General features: G+C 39.7%; 1 protein-coding gene across 8 annotated transcripts in view; it reads left to right on the forward strand.

Moving 5' to 3' along the window:
• map4k5 (mitogen-activated protein kinase kinase kinase kinase 5) overlaps positions 1-20,209 on the forward strand; it is a 35,545-nt gene that overhangs the window by 452 nt on the left and 14,884 nt on the right. For 3 of the 8 annotated variants that reach the window (XM_072678240.1, XM_072678243.1, XM_072678242.1), the window contains exons 2-16: positions 1,823-2,037; positions 6,857-6,914; positions 10,769-10,859; positions 11,156-11,220; positions 12,206-12,261; positions 12,645-12,692; positions 13,030-13,072; positions 13,169-13,241; positions 13,368-13,499; positions 13,655-13,717; positions 13,853-13,934; positions 14,263-14,379; positions 15,567-15,645; positions 17,302-17,370; positions 19,278-19,361. In XM_072678240.1, coding sequence (XP_072534341.1) covers positions 1,930-2,037; positions 6,857-6,914; positions 10,769-10,859; positions 11,156-11,220; positions 12,206-12,261; positions 12,645-12,692; positions 13,030-13,072; positions 13,169-13,241; positions 13,368-13,499; positions 13,655-13,717; positions 13,853-13,934; positions 14,263-14,379; positions 15,567-15,645; positions 17,302-17,370; positions 19,278-19,361 — 1,168 coding nt within the window. In that variant the 5' untranslated portion in view covers positions 1,823-1,929. Of the gene's footprint in view, positions 1-733; positions 868-1,822; positions 2,038-6,856; positions 6,915-10,768; positions 10,860-11,155; positions 11,221-12,205; positions 12,262-12,644; positions 12,693-13,029; positions 13,073-13,168; positions 13,242-13,367; positions 13,500-13,654; positions 13,718-13,852; positions 13,935-14,262; positions 14,380-15,566; positions 15,646-17,301; positions 17,371-19,277; positions 19,362-20,209 lie in introns of those variants that run through there. The other 5 variants (XM_072678244.1, XM_072678247.1, XM_072678245.1 and 2 more) reach the window with 3 other exon arrangements.

The following is a 20,209-nucleotide window of genomic DNA, read 5'->3' on the forward strand; positions in this document are numbered from 1 at the left end:
CCGGCATTTTGTGAACCAGTTAGCTGGTTATATTGGCAGTGGTAGCTAGCTAGCATGGTAGTATTCTGTTGAGTTGTGCTACCCATGGATGTGTGCTACTCTGCGGCTCTGCGCATGCTCAGAGCCGCACTTTTTTAAGGTTGTCTGTTTTTCATGGCAATTCCTTTGTCTCCCGGTGCATTATACAGTTTTAGCTTACTGTTATTAGTTGCTTGAATGTTACAAAAGTGTGCATGGCGAATATAGATATTACCTCAGTTATCTTATCTTGACCCTGACGCAGTGATTTAGGCTCTCCTGCCTACATCTCTGATGGGAGCGTTTTCTGATACGGTTCTTTTAGCGCATCGACAAACCCGACCTAATGTTTAATTTAAGCGGCTGTACCTTCAGATATAGCTACACTATGGAAAGAAAGCACAACTGGTTAAATGCAGCTCCAGCAAGTAAAAAAAATCCGCCCCAGGACTTTGTCCCAACTGAATTGGCAGCCTAGGCAGTTGGAACAACATCCTGGAGAGGATTTGTAGCGCTGCTTGCTGGACCTGCATTTGTTAGTTAGCCACCTCTGTTTATCGGTGAAGTTGTGCTCTTGTGCTCACCCATAAATCCGCTGGATGCGTATTTAACATCACTAACCCGTCTGTGTTAGCTAAGAAACGTGCCTAACGAGTTTGTAGCTACACAGCAAGTTGCATGACTAAAAATAGGGTCTGCCATCACGTCGTCACAAGGTGCTCTCAGATTAGGGCTTTAACTCGCCTGCAGGCTAGCAACGGTCAGGGACCAGGATCGGCTAGCGAAGCACAGCATAGCTAGCGCTATCTAGCTACGTTGAGACCATCTGGATGGCTGTTATTTCATGATGTGAGGTTGTGTATAATCGCTTTAGGTCTGCAGCTAGACGTTATCTAGAAAATAATCTGTTGAGATCCGACTCCGTTCACTGATTAAAAAGGCCACGTTGCTAAGCTAGGACAGAAGTTAGCGTTACACGAGTTGGGGTGAGTGCGAGGAAAGGACAGGGAACCAAGTTAGGTTCATTAAATTGTCTTAGATGATCGTGGGATCTTGATAGGCGCCTGCATGGCTTGGAAACTTATTTTCCTCTCAGACAGCCTAAACCAAGTAGCTAACCAAGGCAAAGTTCAGGAATGTGGAATGTTGGAAAGCATCCGTCAGTTGCTTAAACGCCCAGAAAGAGCAGACTAGCCGGCTGGGATAGTTAGTAACACCGCGTTAACACTGATTTTCTTCATTAGACATCCAGAATCGTCCATCTAATATTCGTTATTACACATATACCTTCTCATTAAAGACACAGCTCTGACTAAACAAGTCGCAACGTGCTTTCGTAGGCGGCTAGGTAAACAGTAACGTTAGATAAATACACTAGCTAGCTGTGTAGACAAAAGTATTGGGACACATGCTCATTCATTGTTACTTCGGAAATCAAGTGTATTAAAAAGAGTCTAACCTACTTTTTTGTGGTAACTGTGTCTAGTGTTCATGGAAGACTTGCTGCTAATTTTGGAAGTGATGATTTGATTGCATTCAGCAACAAGAGCATTAGTGAGGTCAGGATGTTTGATGACCACCACATCACCTCATCCCTAACCCAACAAAAGTATTGGATAGAGCACTTTCACTTCTGAGAGCATATAGGTGCTTGTCTACAAGGACTCGACTTTTGGACATATAGTATATAGAGGAAATAAATAAGGGCCATTGGTCTGGTGTACTTAAGACTGTAAAATATTAGAAACTATGTGGGGAATAAGCCTTGCACACTCACAAATACCTGTCTGTTTTTTCTACCCAGAAAAATGACCCAAGGAAAGCGAGATTTTTGATGCAGTAATTGGAAAACCGAGAACCCACCCACATAGCATCTCTGCCCCCAACGTGGTTCGCCTCAGTAGTTGGAGAATGGATTCCTTTTCAAGGCCCAGCGGTGAGATACAGCGCAGAAACCCCCAGCAGGACTTTGAGCTCATCCAGAGAGTTGGGAGTGGGACATATGGAGACGTGTATAAGGTAACTGAACAATGATGTATTGATCTAAAGAATGTACCTGATGGGATCTGATCACTGTTAAACACACTCGCAGATCTAAGACAATTTTAAAGGATTTTTCTGCGTCTAGATTGTTAAACAACTTTAGAGCACTTTTGTTTTAACCCACCCATTTTTCAACTGCGTGAAACATTTTGGAACATGTGACTGACAGGTGTTTCTTATTGCCCAGGTGTTCTCGGTTAACTTGCACAGTTATTATTTTTTAATGTGTACTCTTGGTTTGAGCCCTGTGTTTTGCGTGAGAAGTCTGTAAAGAGTATTCAATGGGAGAAATCTTTTTTTTTTTTTATTAGAAAGCCATTTTAAGGCTGAGAAAAAGATGAAAAATCGATGTAATTTGGAACATCCTGAAAAAGAAAGAAACCACTGGTATTAACATCCAGACATCAAACAAGTCGGTCAAGAAAAACAGCAGCAGTTGATGACAAATAGCATGAGAGCTGTGAAGAGCGACCTAAAATAAAGTAGGCAGTGACATCACCTTCACAGGGCAGGGCTGAGGGTATCACAATCCACTGTTCAAAGACCACTTTGAGAGCAGAAATATGGTATGAGGCCATACCACAACATGCAGACCACCCTTCAGCAGTAAGAGGCAAAAGACCAGATGAGAATTTGCAAAGAAATGGTGAGACAAGCCACAGAAGTTTTGTAGACTAATATGACTAACCTCTACCAAAGTGATGCAAAGGCCAAAGTGTGGAGCAAGAAACGATCTATTCATGATCCAAAACAAACAAGCTCATCAATCCAGCAAGGTGTCTTGGCTTGGGCTTGGCTCATTAATCATTATTGATGATATGACTTGTGATGGAAGCAGCAGAATAAATTCAGAAGTTGTTTACGTATGAACTCCAAAAATTGTCTGGAGATTCAGGTCCAGACGGTTGCTCTATCACACATTGAACATACAGCTGGAGGTTTTTTACCATGTCAGACGTGCTCTCAGTACAGGAAATGTTTCGCATGGTTTAGGCAAGGGGCGGCGCCTTTGTAGCATGTGCATAAGGCACGGCGATGCCTGCTGTGAATTCCCTGGAAAATGACCTGCTCTATTCACACATGGGCTCACTCACATTACCCAGACTTTGTAGTAGGGGGCTGGCAGGATGAAGTCCAGGTGATGTCTGTTACAAATGATTTGAGTGTTTGCGTTCACACACAGCTCCTTTATCCACATTGCTAACCCACCAGTGGACGAAAGGTGGGGGGGCATCAGAGGAAGAAAGTAGTAGTCAATCACAAGGCCTTAACCCAATTGAGCATGTGTTTGACCTCCTAAAGAGGGAACTGAAGAATGCAACAGTTTGGTTATGTCGGTGGGTTGCTTGCGTGGTGCAATTATTGCAGGCAAGAGATTGTACTTTGAGACCATCAGTTCTTATAATTTTGCTCCCCCAAATGTTAGGTGGCCTGCCACCAGAGGTTCTGTGTTCTGACTGGTATAACATCTATGTGTAAATGTTAGGAAATAAAGGCTAAAATGAGGGGCTATCCTCCCATCTTTGGGACTTAAACTCAAATGTCTATAGTGTATAGCATAGAAAGAAGAAAGAATTGCTGTTCCAATACTTCAATTGCTGTTCCAATACTCCCAGAGGAGACTGTAACTCTGCATGCTTATAGTGTGCATAAGTCTGCTTATGTATGTGTGTGGTTGATTCTGTGGCATGTGAGTAGCCTGTAGAGATATGCTGAGATACTTTGGGTGTTTGACACAATCCTGCCTGGAGTACGGGAAGCACTTTGCAATCTGAGCTCGCCTTTTATTGCCTTGAGCTTTAATGTGTCAATCAACAATAGCAGTCTTTTTCTCCTCTTTGTGCCCCATTTAATTAGCCGTGTGCATTCTCATTGGGCCTCAGTGTATGTTGCGTACTGGTGGTGGGAGAGTGTAGTTTAGAACAGGCTCTGCTTTAGAGAAAGATGATGAGCCAGTTTCACTGCTCTCCTGGATTAGCATGCCAGGCAGAGAGTAGCCTACTTCTGGGCATGTTTTTGTAAGTGTTGAAAAGGTTCCCTGTTGTGTAGTGCTTGGTTTTTGGTGCAAAAAGAGAAAGTGGAAAAGGCAAGGGACATTTTTTTGTAAAGTAATTATAGCTTTGGAAAATGCTGCTCAAAATATCTAATTAATAATTGATTTGTTTGCGTAAGTCATCTATCAATCTAACACCTAGACCTCAGATCCTTGTTGCTTTTTAGAAGTAGCCTTAAGTGTTCCGCCCTATCTTTTCCACGTCAGATACCTTAAGCAAGAAAACTACACTTACTAGTTTTTCCTGTGTGTGCAGTTTTTTCCCTTCGAATGTTCTAGGCACATTACATCTTCTGTCTGTGTATTCAAAATCTTAAAGCTGTGCTTAAACTGTAACAAATTTCTTTTATAGTTTACATTAATTAGTGAAATCTTCTGCCTTTTAAGGAAAAAACTGTCCCCTATGAGTGCTTTGTTGCTTATTCATAAGGTAAAACTCTTGTGATAGGAAAGCAACAACGCAGTCTCTGTTCATATCATCCAAGACATTCGAGAGGATTTGTGTAGCATGTTCTATGTTCTTCTGACATACCATTATTGGCTGATGAGGCTGCTATTGGGAAGTGTGTGTGTGTGTGTGTGTGTGTGTGTGTGTGTGTGTGTGTGTGTGTGTGTGTGTGGTGAAAAGGGAGTGCTGAACGTCAAGCTGAACCATGAATAAGTCTGATGTTGAGATCTGAAAAGTTTGAATGTACATAAGGCTTCATTTATGGGATTATTGCGAGGCTGGGTGCTGTTTGCTTTTAAAGGTTCAAAGTCCTGATGTACTCCTGGTTGTTAATCTCACACACACACACACACTGAGGGATTTTAGAGTTAGCAGACTCTCTGGACATTCCTGGAAACCTGGTGAAAGTAACGAAGTTTCCATCCATCCGGCATAGAACTTCCTCAGGCCAGGAGGGAGCTTTCTCTTTGTGCATGTGTGTGTTTCTGTGCTCACACATGCAGTATATGCTTTGCTACTGTTATTGTTTGGTGGACATCCTTCCTCTTGGTGAGCTTTGCCACTTCTCTATTAGGAACTATGGCACAGTTTGCAGCCTCTGTAGGCCACTGTGCGAAACGCTCTGAGATCAGTAGCTGGTGCTGCTACAATGTGAGTTTTACAGGTCCATCCAAGCAGACTGATAACCTGACCTATGCAAAGCATGCTCAGTCTGATAAGATAACAAAACCAATCCTCTGCATGTCACCACATGCACTGCAGCTACTGTGTAAAACATTGGTATTGTCCAGGAGTAAATGGCTGAAGCCTTGCTACTTCCTTCAGTCAGGTCTAGAAGTAGAGCAGTTTTCTTTACATACTTGGGCCTTATTAATAACATGTCATCTCTTGATGAAGTCTTTCTTGGTTTCACATATGTGCTACTTCTCTCAAACCAGCGCTAATTGAAGAATCACCGCTTAACTCGTGATCCTGCCTCTATGACCTGTTCTCAGCTTCAAAGTGGCTGCTATGCTTTTTACTAGCCTGCACTGTGTACCTCTTTGTTTGTTTTATGCTGGATGACCGGTTCTACCACTGGAAGTTGGACAAAGAGCGTTGTATAGAGCACTGAGATTTATTCTGTGGAGTTGGCTTTTTGGTGGCTCAGATGGTATCTAGCCTAAAGTACATCAAAAGACTGAAGTGTCTGTATGAGGTGTATAGATTGACAGTGGAAGTAAAACTTTCATATCCATAAACGGGGTAAGTTTGTGAATTGTAGAATTCTTTGCAGGGTTTAGACACAAGGAAGAGTTTGTATATGAGCTCTATCTATGTCAACCTGCATACGGTCACATTTTACTGCGCCATGTGATTTTACTTAATTAGTACATCACCACAGGTAGACACAATTGAGTATGCAACATTAAACACGTATGTTATTACATGATTAGGGTTGTAAGTGGATGAAAATTGCTGTGGGCATGTAGGTGTGTGTGTCGTGGAATCCTAAAAGACTTGATTTCATTGTGAAACCTCTCACCGGTTATCGGTCACATTTCCAGGCCACTAATGGTTGAAGCAGTTAGCAGTGGTTTCTCTTTTGCGAATGTGGTTAATTCTCATGTTAGGTGGCATTACATCTCAGGGGTGATCATGGTGGTCTAAGCACTCACCTCTGTTATCAGTTACATTTCCCAGCCACTAATGGTTCAAGCAGTTAGCAATGGTTTCTCTTTTGTAAACATAGTTAATTCTCATCTCATATAAGGTTGATCTTTCTCTATAGCCTGAGGAAAGTGGAGTTTGACATGCAATCACACTGTATTTTAGGTTTAAGCATTTAGCTGGGACTTGTCATTGGACCCCTTGAATTGTAGCCAAGTTCTTCAACTTTCTATCCTTCTGTAAATTTGAGGGCATTTTTTAGTCATGCTAGCACATGCCCTTAACTTCAGTAGCTCTAGTTTCAATTCTTTTGCTCTCTCTTTACGTACAAATGATGAAAAATGGTGCATGTGTGTTTGTGAGAGTTGGAGATGAAGTAAGACTAACTTCCAGCCCCCGTGCACCATTAGTCTGGATTTGAGACTCGGACTGACCTACTTCCACATGGAAACATGGCGAGCCAGGGCTGCATTTTCTGTCTCCGTGTCTCCCTCACACACACATACGCACAGACAAATGCTACCGACACAGCTTCCAGCACCTTCCAGATTACAGCTTCCAGCAGCCACAGCGCATATTTTTATGTTCTGCTCTGAAACGAAAGCATCCTGCTTGTTAAAACTCAGTGTCTTTGTGTTTTTCAGGCTCGTAACATCTCCACAGGAGAGCTAGCAGCTGTAAAGATCATTAAATTGGAGCCAGGTGAGTTTCAACTTCAGCCATGCTTCAGACTGTCCCATCTGAGACTGTAACTTTCCAGAAAAACATTCTAACCACTGGCCTGTAGAAATTCTTGTAGCTTTGTCCCCTAGTGCCCCCCCCAAATGCTCAAAGGCTGTTAGACTCTCTGTAATCTCTGTACACAAGTATCCTGGGTTCAATTGGGAGGGTATGGTCATGGATGGAGCCTGTTGTTGCCTTGTAAAAAGCTATAGGTATGAAATCTTAGCCATGTCTTAAATTAATTTGTCATGTGTCTGTGTTAGCCTTACCAAAAAAAACAGTTATGGAAGTTGCTAAGTGCGTGAAGACTACTGCAACCTGGATGTCAAAAAAATCAAAATCTTTGTTTTTGATAAAGATGGACTGTCAGAACTAATAAAAGAGCTGAGCCTCTGCCTTTGAATTACTCAGGTGGTGATCATTGGGGTCAACGCACTGGCAACATTATGGACCCAGTAGAGCACAAGCGATGGGCAAAGTGTCAAATCCAGCATGCTGAAAACTAACATACTTTTTTTTTTTTTTGGAGTCAGCAGTGCGACTCCAAAACAAATATTTTCCACTTTTATGGATACCTCTAGTATGTGATTTGTTGCATTTATGGTATCCCCTACACAAGTAAATATGCTTAAAAATGAAGTAATTAGATAAATAGATGTCCCATCAAGCCCAAAGCACTTAAACATTCATATTATCATTTTCTCTTATTCTCGAATTTAGTGGAAATTCTGAAGTAGCATGCAGACATGCAATTAGTGTATTTTGAAACTAAAAGAACAAAAGCTTCTCTACAAAAATGTACCCAACCTGACAAGACTACAGTTACGGTAGTTTTGTCATTTCTGGCGCCCCATCGTCCAGAATAGTGGCTATAGGTTTTCTCGTCAAGTGATTGGTTATCGGGCTAGTTTTGGCTGTGGTAGGCCGTCGACAGTTTGTTTAATTTAAAACCACTTTTATGTGTTGTTCTAATCTTAAACACCCTTATACATTCAACAACTTTGGTCTGTGAAAACATTTAGAAACCTTTTTCATAACCAAGGCTGAGTCTACTGCAGCTAATTGTTTTACTGTAGCTTTGTATGACTATTTAGTTGACCATGACTGGAGCTAAAAATGGCTGAAGTCATGCACAGAGCCATTACCTAGTGCTGTTTATAAATAAAAAATAAATACTATTATTTGAATTGAAGCATTTTAGTTTTTGGGTTGTTTTCCTGCTTTTACACAGGTTTATTACACACGTCTCATTTACTTGTTTCTGAATGCATGTAGTTGCATTCAGTTGCATAGTTCTTTTTTGAGCACAACACCAGTGCTTAAATGTTTAAAACTTCTAATTCCACTTTTACATAGAGATGACACAACACTACATTTCTCTCCTATTTTGTACCGGCCACAACAATTAGGGTCAACTTGCCGAAATTAAATTTGAGTTTGTTTGTCAAGTTCTCAAATATACAGTCATATGAATTCCTGTTTGATCATCATTGACTTATTATATAGTGGCACCTTGTCGCTCTATAATTACAGGCTATAGTACATCTGCTTCTTTGCATACTTTGTTTGCCTCCTTTCACCCTGTTTTTCAATGGGCAGGACCACCACAAAGCAGGTAGTATTAGCGTGGTAGATCATGTTGGATCCACTCAATCCGCTTGCCCACCACCATGTCAGGGTGTCACTGCAGTGCTGAGAATAACGCACCATCCTAATAATATATGCTCTGTGGTGGTCCAGTGGGGTCAATGTGTAATTATAGAAATGCAGTGCGGTCCTGTATGATAAATGGAGCAGATAAAATTTATATTATTTTTTTTTGGAAGATAATTTTCTCAAACCCTGTAAAGTGCCCTGGATCCATACTCATAAATATCTGACATTCTGAAAAGCATGTGGTCTTCATAGTTCTAATAGTGGTTGTGTGCAAAAGGTGCATAGGTTTATTGTTTGCATATGTTTGTGACACTTTTATAATATACCAGTGACTTGCGTGCCAGGCCCACACTGTGCAAATAAGACTGCGCTTGTAGCTGCAGTCTGTAGGACTGCTTAGCCAAACAGCTAAACAGCTGAACTTAAATATACTTTTCTAAATCAGCATCTTTTACATATACAAACATTTATGAGATCATTGGCTTACTGCACTGCAGAGTGCCTGCATTTGGAGTGTTGGCTTATGAGACGCTTACAATAATGCTGTCTGTTATTGTATACATTTAAATATCTAATCAAAGGGATATGTATATATTCCCCCTGACATGCTCTTCTGTACGTTATTGCCATCGACTGCTGGGCATTATTCGTAGAATGCAGATGCAGAGGTATCTGTAAACATTTAAATAATAAACGTTAATATGTAAACATTGTCTCAATTTGCAGTACTTCACTGAGAGATGCATCCAAGATTTGGCTAACACTCTTCTACCCCACAGGAAGTAGTGCACAGCTAACAAAATGGCATCGTACTGCATGAGTGTGTTTCTTTTCTGGCTAGTTGTCTTATTAAATTGGATTAAATCTCACAAATAAAATGTTTTTTTGTTGTCCTCCCATATCCAATCCAGCCTTTTCTGATAATAACAGCTGAAGATTCATACCCATTGATACTGATTTGTCACTTATTTTTTTCTTTTGCATATTAATTTGCTGTGTTTAACACCTTTTGAGTCTTTTGGTTTCAAGCATCTATTTAGGTGTTAATCACAGCGGAGTAGAGTGCTGTTTATAAGTGTCTTGTATGTATGTGTCAGTTAAGAATCGCAATGCTTAAATTACTCTTGATTGTCATATCTGCTGTAACTTTTAAAGGGCAGTGGAGGGTTTCACACAAAAGATCACTTGCCTGTATCTGTTGTTCAGCATTGCAAATAGGGCCGCTATATGTGCCGCATGCTTTCACACATGCACACCACACACGTTCTCAGTCTCTGGTACACATAGGATGCACAGCTTGTTGACTCTGAAGAAAGCGGAAGTGGTCAGGGCTGTGAGTTTGTAGATCAGAATGAGCACGCCAGGCGAATGGTATTTTGTTTCTTTGTTATTCTGACACTCTAGATCATCCAGGCTGCATTTCTGTGGCAGAGCAGCGAACATAGCTGAGGTCATGGTGCTCCTATATCAACTATGAAAATCTGTATTTATCTGGGTGTACCCGGAACTGTGGTGTGCTTCATTAGCATAGTGTCATATGCCATTTTCAGGTGTTAAATCCTCTACAGGCTATGTTAGCCCTAGCCTGTATTGTAAAAGGAAAAGCTGATCAGGTGGATTTATAGCTAAAAGAGTCTTGGCACTATTCTCAGACCACATTTTGCTCTAAAGCAGATTTACTGTGGCACTTAAGCTGTAAATAGTACTGTTAAGCTCACACACTGGGCGTGTTCATGCGTAATTGTTTGTGTTTGTAAACCAACCACTTGTTGTCCAACTAGATTTAGACTGTTGTTCAATCATTTAGCCTGGATTTAAGACATTCTTAACTCTTTTTCTGCATGTACTCAAAGTGCGGTAGATGTAATGCATTGTAAATAGTCCACTTGCTTTGTCTACGAGCATCTACTCATTCTGAAGCCCTTTACTTACTCACTAGATCCGCTGGCAGACTTTCTTCATGTTTAGCTCACTCAGTTTACTTTAATAAACTGAGCCAATTCACTGTGGATTTTCTGGCTACGCTCTCTAGCTCAGCTTGCTTGCTGTTCCCTTGACCCAGGGTTAACTGTCATTTGTTGAGTTGTGATGTTTTTTTGGGAACATTTGAGGCTGACTCTCTTCTGTAACATCAACTGTTTGACTGAGCTGCGTCCATCTCTTGCACTTTTTTTTAGGAGATGACTTCTCAATCATCCAGCAGGAAATCTTTATGGTGAAAGAATGCACTCATCACAACATAGTGGCCTACTTCGGTAGCTACCTCTGGTATGGTCAAAATGCAGACAGTTTGTGTGGGTGCTGAATTGTTTGCAGTAATATCCACAGGAAGTGGCACAGATTCAAAGAAACCTGTTATGTGTCCTTGTTTCTTAAGTTAAGATCATACTATTTTCACAGAGCTGTCTTTCTTTTCTTTAGAGGTTTTATTTAGATGTTGATGCTGAATAACAAAAACAGCAGCAACCCATATGAATTGAAGTTACAATTCATATGGGGTGATAAAATGTTTATACATGAAAATAGATTATTAATCATTTTTCTATTTATGGCTCTCTTTCCAGTCGTGAGAAGTTGTGGATCTGTATGGAGTACTGTGGAGGAGGTTCACTGCAGGACATCTATCATGGTATAAACTGTGTGTATGTGTGTGTGCTGAGGATGAGATTTTAAGGGTATGATAAGTCTTAGAAAATATCATGGTTGTACGGTATCACAGTATACATTATTTCACAATTCTTTTTCTTCTGATGATCATCATCATCAGGTACAAAGCCCTTGAAAGGAATGAAAATGAAAGTTTTTTTTGTTTTTTTTTAATTTAACATAAGTAAATTTGATTGAAATATGCTCTACCATAAACAAAACTTTGTGTTATGGAAGTATATATAAAAAGTCTCCCTTTTGATAAATAGATGAATAAATAAGATTGCTAATTAAGGTGTGGGGCTGCTTCTTTTTTTCTTTTTTTTTTTTAGTATTTCAGATTTAGATAACAATCATTTTTGTTACAGAATAATATGCTGATTTTCTTCCATAAGTCAATTGATTTTAATGTTATCTCTCAAAATAGTACAAAAACTATTGCCATTCTTTTTACTGCAACCATAGCTGTGTGTGGGGTAGCTTATTGTAGTTAAGTAGTAGTTTGGTGTAGTTATGATCAATCTATAACCTCTAAAAAAATGCTTATGTAAAGACTTGCATAACACTTTGGTGTATATAAAATGTGTCTTTTTGGCCGAAACAGTTGTGTAAATTTGTATGATGCAGTCTTTGCAGGCCTCTGCTCAGAACTCCTAATCGCTGCATGGTTGTTTTGAGACCTCCTAGTGACTGCTAGTGGTCCTTATCATTGCCTAATTTATTCAGAGAGCTCAACACTGATTAGTCCACACTGCCAGCTGTAAGATCACTAAGCATAGAGCTCAGAGACCTATCAAAATGACTTTTAGTACTTCACACAGGTGTTCTTTCTAATGTGGTTAGTATAATGACAGTTGTCCATGACATTCCTTCGATGATACTCTGTTCACGTATAGATAAATGATTGTGAACGTTCACACTCATTTTAAGCTCTGTTCGTGTGTTTGTGTTTTTATTTGCATACACAGTTACAGGTCCTCTATCTGAACTTCAGATTGCTTATGTGTGCAGAGAGACATTACAGGTAAGGCTGTTTTCCCCTTTTACAAAAAGAAAACAATGATACAAAAAGAAGCTATTTGAGATTACGCTTAATGGTTAACATGCTCAAGTAACATAAGGATATATTTTTTTAATCCAGCATTTTGATACATTTGGCAAGAACAAATACATTTGAATGTGTAAAAGACAGCAGAAGTCAGCTGTGATATGTTTTTTATTTTATTAAATTTTTTTTATCAAATACCCCCAACCCCCCTTGGCACACCATGATAGGTCTCCAGTTAGCTAAGCTCTACCAACAACGTGATCATGTTTTTAGTCATTTGCCAAAAAGGAAATATCCCTTAATTGACATTCTTGCCTATAGGAGTCACTCTCTTGATGGTTTTGTCTGTTTCTGTTTAGGGACTGAGTTATCTCCATTCTAAAGGAAAGATGCACAGAGATATCAAGGTACCTGTTTTCTGGACTGCTCCTTTTCTGTGTGCTCTGTGTGTGCGTATGTGTTATCAGAACTGGTCAGAGTTACTGTGCCTCTGTTACTCTTTCCTGCTTCCTCTTCTTGGTAAGCAAGCTGACAGTCAAACACACACATGCCGGCTTCCAGTACTTTTAAGATTAAAGGAACTTCCTTGTAGCCAAAATGCATGTGATGTCACATTTCATTGCTTTGAAGTGTGTGTTGATTCAGCCTCTATAATTCTCAGCATAACATACTTTAGTTGTAGAAACCATTGCAAGATACACATTCTTCCCATTCAAAACATCTTTATCCTTTTGCTGTTTATAGGGCGCGAATATCTTGCTTTCTGACAACGGAGATGTCAAATTAGGTGAGAATATGTGACTGATTATAGACACATTATCTATATGCACGAGTCAGTTGTGTGACTGATATGAGATCTAAGCCAAAACTCTTCTCATTTCAGCTGACTTTGGAGTTGCAGCAAAAATAACAGCCACCATAGCCAAGAGGAAATCATTCATTGGCACCCCCTACTGGTAGGTCTCAAACAGAGAGGAAAACACAAAACTGTGAATGAATGTGAAGATTTTATCTCCATAAAGTGCTTGCAAACTTGAGATTATAGCTGGCCAGTGATCTAGTTCATTTGTGTGTGTACATAGGATGGCACCTGAAGTGGCTGCTGTAGAGAAGAATGGGGGTTACAATCAGTTGTGCGACATCTGGGCAGTTGGAATTACATCGATAGAACTCGCTGAATTGCAGCCACCCATGTTTGACCTGCACCCAATGAGGTACACACAAACACACACTTTCTGTCTGCAGTCACGCTTGGGACTGTGATTGGATTACGTATAAATTTACTTTTAGTATTGTTGGGACTATTTAAGGACTTTGTGTGTGTGTGTGTACTTTTGTACTACCTCTGCTTGTGCCATTGTGTTTGCAGGGCTTTGTTCTTAATGTCCAAAAGCAGCTTCCAGCCACCTAAATTAAAAGACAAGATTAAATGGTGAGTATCTACAGTGTTAGATATGTGATGTGTGTTTTGTGAGCAGTAAAACTGTATATTCTTACGGTCCTATGTTCCCAGCTCCTTTCTTTGTCTCAGACCACTCACTTTCTGTACGTTCTTCTTTTTATTCAGGTCAACACAGTTCCAAAACTTTGTGAAAGTTTCTCTCACCAAGAACCCAAAGAAGAGACCCACAGCAGAAAAACTCCTCACGGTACAAGCACACACTTTTACCTAGCTTCCTGAGGTGTAATGTTTACACATTTAGACATTGGCTGGTGACCTTAAAAACAAACTCACTGATTTGACTGATTGACTGTGTTATGATGCCATTATGGTTAGCCATTTATCATCAGACATTAGGAAATAATGTCCTGGCATTTAGTATGCTCTGAATACTAGGTGGAAAGGGAGGTATAAACACATGGATGTGTACTTTGTACTTTGTCTGTAGGAAAACTTGTTGTGTGCTCTGTTTTCACGTTCTGCTTTTCTAATTGATCTGTTTGTATGTGTGTGTTTGTGTTTGTCCATGTGTATAGCATGTGTTTGTAGCTCAGACAGGTTTGACTCGTAGACTTGCGGTGGAGCTGCTGGATAAGATGAATAACCCAGACAACCATCCTCACTATTCTGAGGGAGACGAGGATGACCTGGAGGTAAGGCGTATTTCCCCGGTTTATTTGCTAAGTATTTCTAATTTATTTTCATGATGGAACGTAAATATGTAGGGTCCTATATTATTGACATTGCTATGTCAATGCGATGTCTTCTAAATCCCCAAAAGGACACTCAGCACTACTGTAACAGTGTGTGTTTTCATACGGAACAGGTATGGTACAGATGTCACAGATTGGTGCATGCAACTGTATAGGGGGGGGAAAAACCTAGTAAACAGTAAACTATGGGTAAAGTGCGCTTGTGGTGGTACGAATTTACATATTGCAGAACCAAATTTCACAGACACCGGTTCCACCTGGAAACCATAATCTGTATACCAGATTGATAGATTGGATTTCCAGGGTATTGTGGGAATTGTGAATTTACAAGTATAGCTGCAGTCACTTTAGTTTTGTTCTCACAGAAACAATGACTCTCAATTAGTTTTGTTTCTTTATCTGACTGTTTACTGTTCTGTTTGCAAGCAAAATGGCCAAAAAATTTTCTTTAGTGTTTTACTATGAAATCATGGTGGATCTCGCAAGGACTGTGTCGCCCTTGTTTGAACACATCGAACATGTTAATGTTAACATGTTTGACTGTACCAACTGCCTTGGGGGAACTATACGACACAAGGTTGAACAAACTGTAACTTGTCTGTACACCCCCTATTCAGCATAAATATGAATATGTAACGTTCCTGAAAGCTTATAAACCAGTGTTTTTCACCCTAAGGGACACAAGAAATGTCAGTGTTCTGTGTGTGTGTGTGTGTGTGATGTTTTTTTGTTTTTGTTTTTTTGTTAATAATAAAAATATTATATTATTATAAAAAAATAATTAATAAACACAATAAACTTCTCAAATGCATAGCAGTCCTTAACCTAGTAGCTGAACTAGCAACTTATTTATGTGTAACACTGCATCATCCATGAACATTCTGCTATAAGTAAATGATTTGACTCCATGCTCATCTGTGTCCATCTGTGTTTAGTAGCTGGTTACAGGCAGTGACATCTGTGTGTGCCTCTAGATCACACAATTATTTTCCTCCCCCCCCTCTTGCACACTGACATTTACACAGCGAAACACTGTCCTATACATACAGCCAGTCAGCAGGGTAGTGCTGTAATATTGACTTCTGTAACTGTGGCTTTTCTTTTTTGCTGATTCTCTCACTCTCTAGCCCCTGGCTGAGCGACACACCATCCGTTCTACCCACAACAAGAACGCTCGAGCTGAGAGAACGCGCTCAGAGATCAACTGTAAGTGAGCACCAACCACCTGCTGAATGCCACTCTAGCTCTACTGGTCATAGCTGTACTTACTCAGCATTACTTAACATTTCCGTTCAGGCAGTGACCTGCAGAACGGTCAAATGATTGCAGATCAGAGCGGTTATTCTTAATGCGGGAGACAAGGGGCTAAAGGCCACCATATTGTAGATAGTAGAGCATGCAATAGTATAGTATACACTAATAGAGTATGCTTTTGGAGGTCTCCTCATATGCCCAAAGCAACAGCATTTGGAAAGATATTCAGGCAGATTGTTTAATATTCAAGTATATGCTTAAGTCACATTTTTTCAATAATGTGTGTCTGTGTATATAAGGCACAAAATTCACACCTGTGGCTGTTATAGAGCACTGTTCTGAAGTAAGTAAAAAGCTCAGCTAGGTAGTAAATGATGAAAACGAGGGGAAAAAAGAAATTCATAAAAAAAAAGAGTCCGTTTTTAGGAAGTTTTTATGAACAGATACAATAAAAACATTTTATCATTTTAATATAGAACGCTTCAAACAGCATAGAACTGTACTGAATTAACTGCATCAGTTTATCATATTTTTACCACTTTTACAGCTAGCCCCTCCATCTGTTACAATTTAGCCCATATCTGGGGTAAGTTGTATCATTAAAACTGTTGACACTATTGCCAATTTTGAATTGGTCACAAACCGTTGAAGCTTTCTTTCTTCAAGCTTTTTTGCTTTCATTTGGTGCAACGATGTGCAGGCTGCTTGTAAGAGATAATGATCTACCTCAAATGCCTATTGTATGAATCAAATACCAAAGGGTTGACCCCTTATCTTCCATATTCTTATTAAGTTAAAACATTATTTCTAAAATATTTTGCAAGGTATCTCTTTGCAGCTGGCTTTCTGACAATGAGGGTTAAATTGTCCCACATAGACATCTTCTCACAGTTTGGGTTTGGTTGCGTGAGGTTGGTTAGTCTTGTACACTTGTTCTGCTTTTTTCTTTCTCAGAGTTAACTGTCATTCAGACACTTATGTGTAAAAGCCACATAATTCACACCTGTATTTTCTTTATTTGGCTTACCGGTGCCCGTAATAGAGCACTGTTTTGAAATATTAAAATGACTCCGCTGGGTTGAAGTAGAGCATTCAGACTACAGTAAATAATGAGAGAAACCCTTATTGAACCCTTATTGAAACCCTTATTGACAGTTTCTATAAACAAGCAACAACAACATACTGTGGTCCCATGTACAATGTCAGTTTTGTTATTATTTTTTGCCCAAAATAATTCACTTATCTCATTTTCACTTATCATATTTATTTTGCTGCGACAAATATTTTTGTATGTTTAAGTTGGAAAGCTTGTCTGGTTCAAACAATGTAGAATTTATAGCACTCCATAGGCTATGTTCTCTATATTCTCTACATTGACTGAAACCCAGCTTCAGTTTCCAAGAGGTCACACAAATGTGTCACAGGATGGCACAGACTATAACAGTAGCAGTTCAGCTAATGGCTGTACCACCACACACAGGGTTTCGTTTCACCTTTGTTTGTGCCAGATCTTTCTCTGAAGAAATGTTGAATGCTTTCTTAGTGTTTTTACTAGAGGGGCATATGTACACCTATTGACTGTGTATGTCATATGGTTTTATCCTGTAGCTGCAAATGGTACGGATTTGACTGCACCCCCCCACAGCCCCTATCAGACAAAGTGCAAGGGAGAGCCAGGTCAGTGTAGTTTAGAGTAAAGGGCTGTGTGGAGGTGTGTGTGCCTGTAAATGTGTGCCAGGGAGGCTGTAGGAGGTGTTTTTTTTCTACTTGTGTAAATGGTGTGTATGCCTTGGTATTGTGTTTGTGTATTGTTTTTTTTGTTTGTTTGTTTGTTTTGGGTGTGTGTATGTGCATGTTTCTCCATGTGGCCGTGTTCTAATGTACTTTATAAAGAATATCTTTAAAACGTAGAGTCTTACATGTCCAATAGTTGATGGCCATCCCTTCTAATGAATGCATTCAGCTATTTTAAGTTGCACTCATTGCTGACAGTGTGCATATGCGCACACACAAGCTTGTCTAGTCCCTGTAGGGACGTTTTTCCAGTAGACTATAACTCTGTGAAGCAGGTAAACATGAACCTATTATCACCATGCCTAATAGCAGATGTCATGTCAGTTGTAAAGGTGAGTGAAAAACATAGATGCATAGTCTCGGTAGTGAAAACGCATACATGTATACAAAATAAATAAAGATGCAGAATAAACACATATTACCTTACACTGTACATACAATGTTAAAAAACAGTTCAATTATATAATAAATGTATAAATTACTATTTTCAAATAGACATTGCATAAGATGTGAATTTGAAGTGTAGTATACGTAGGGAGAAGTCCTTGGTGGAAGCAGTCTGACTAAGCAGCTGGTCACAGTTCCAGTAAGTAAGTGCAGGGTGCAGAGTGCGTTTGTATGGGGTGAAGGTGTAAAGAGACAGTTGAGAGAGCTTTGTGATAGACTGGACTGATGCACTGTACTACTGTCTGTTTAGCAGCCTAATTGCTTGGCGGGGTAGAACCTGTCTCAGAACCAGCTGGTGGTTATGCTTCTGTACCTCCTGCCGCTGGGCAGCTGTGAGAACAGGCCGTGGCTTGGGTGGGTGGAGTCCTTAATAATCCTCCTGGACTTCCCTAGACAGCGGCTGGTGTATAAATCCAGAAGGTTTGGAAGCTGAACCCCAGTGATGTGCTGGTCTGTGCGCACCACCCACTGCAGAGCTTTTCACTCAAGAGCAGTGCAGTTCCCGTACCAGGTGGCGAGACAGCATCCTCACAGCAGTGCTCTAATGTCTAGTAGATAGCTCTCCCTGGACAGTAGAGACAGATACTCAAACAAAAGCAGGATACAGTCTTTTATTATTATTATTATTTTTTAATAGCCTTTAGTTCAGAAGAAACGAATGAGCAGGTGTCCCAATACTTTTGTCAGTTTAGCATAGCTTCTGTTACAGAGGCTTAAAAATAGTGTTGTCACAAACTGGAACTTGCCTGTAAAACCTCTTCTGCTTTATTGCCACAGTTTCTTTCTCACATCCTCACAGAGACTCACACACATGTGAAGCCTAACTGTGGCAAATGCACACATAAAGAAACAAATGTACACACACACACACATCACATCACATAACCGAGTGCGTACCACATAATTCCTAAAAAGAAGAAATGTAAAAAAAAAAAAAAAATCTTAGAGTATTTAACAGTGCAGTGAAAATTGCTTGGAATTGATTAATCCAAATATAGATCTAGATGGGGTCGTTCTAGGAATGAGCTGCATTTACTGGAATTACTGATTTAAGCAGAGTTCCTGAGCCAATATTCTATATACTGGACCAATATTCAGTTATACACCAGTTATAGTCAGTATTTCTACACACACTCTACATCTGTCCAGCCAGTAGCAAATACATTCAAAGACCAATTGCTTTGAATATGTAAATTGTGCAGTTACTGTTTGGACAGTTTCTTGTCTATGACTAGAAGGCTCACAAATCTTCTTGTTTATCTTTTGTCCATTTCTGTGAATGTGTGGGTGTTTGGGAGTGTGGTCATAATGTGACTGGTCTCTAACCTTAAATGGCTATGAAGAAAGTTTTCTGACGCACTTGAGATGCGTGCGTGTTCTGTCCTTGTGCAGCACTGTGTTGACTCTCTCATGGCTACTCGGCAGAGGTAAATGCTGAACTCTTACTTCCTCCTTGTGGCGTGAGTGTGAACTGCCATTCTCAGTGCCACTGACACAGCACTGACTCCAGACTTCATATTAATTAAACAGATGTAGATTTACATCCAGCATAATCAGTTTAAATTATTACATTATATCATTTGGTTTTCAGCCAATTTTGATATCCAACACCCCCACTAAAAATATCTAAATAACTACATCCACTGATCTGGTAAATAAATTAGTCAGTCAGTCAATTCAGCATAGGATTACAGGCTACACAATGGACATGTCAGGTGGACAAAACACAGGATCTTTTTAAAAATAAATAAATAAATAAACCCTCATGGCATAATTTGTGTTTAGTTTGAGAACAGCAAGTTTGTAAACATGTAGTTGATGTCTATTTAATACAAAACAATGATACATTTATATTGAAAGACCTATTCCAATAACTTTGTGAGTAGAGTCTAAAGTGAGCTAGAGCCTGTTTGCTGTTATGTGATGGTTCTTCTGTTGTCTTCTCTCTGTGCTGTGCTCTACAATGCAGCGCTTCTCAGCTGGATTTGCCGGATTTTCCTTTTCAAATACACTAGATTCACAAGTTGATTGACTTTTGGTTGGTGTGTTTGAGCCACTCATGCAACTTACTTTGGAAAACTCATGCAAGGACATGGTTTCCAGATCCACACAGTCTTTTTCCCTTCTTTTGACTTATATGTAAGACAAGGATAGCTTTAGTTTATTTGTAGTTCATAGGTTCTCTAAGGTTCTACATTTACCACAATGTATAAGATAAATTAGTCATAAACCATGATAATTATTTTTAACCTTCATGATTGTATGAATATTTAAA

This window comes from Salminus brasiliensis, chromosome 4, assembly GCF_030463535.1.
Source record: "Salminus brasiliensis chromosome 4, fSalBra1.hap2, whole genome shotgun sequence".
NCBI classification, from domain to species: Eukaryota; Metazoa; Chordata; class Actinopteri; order Characiformes; family Bryconidae; genus Salminus; species Salminus brasiliensis.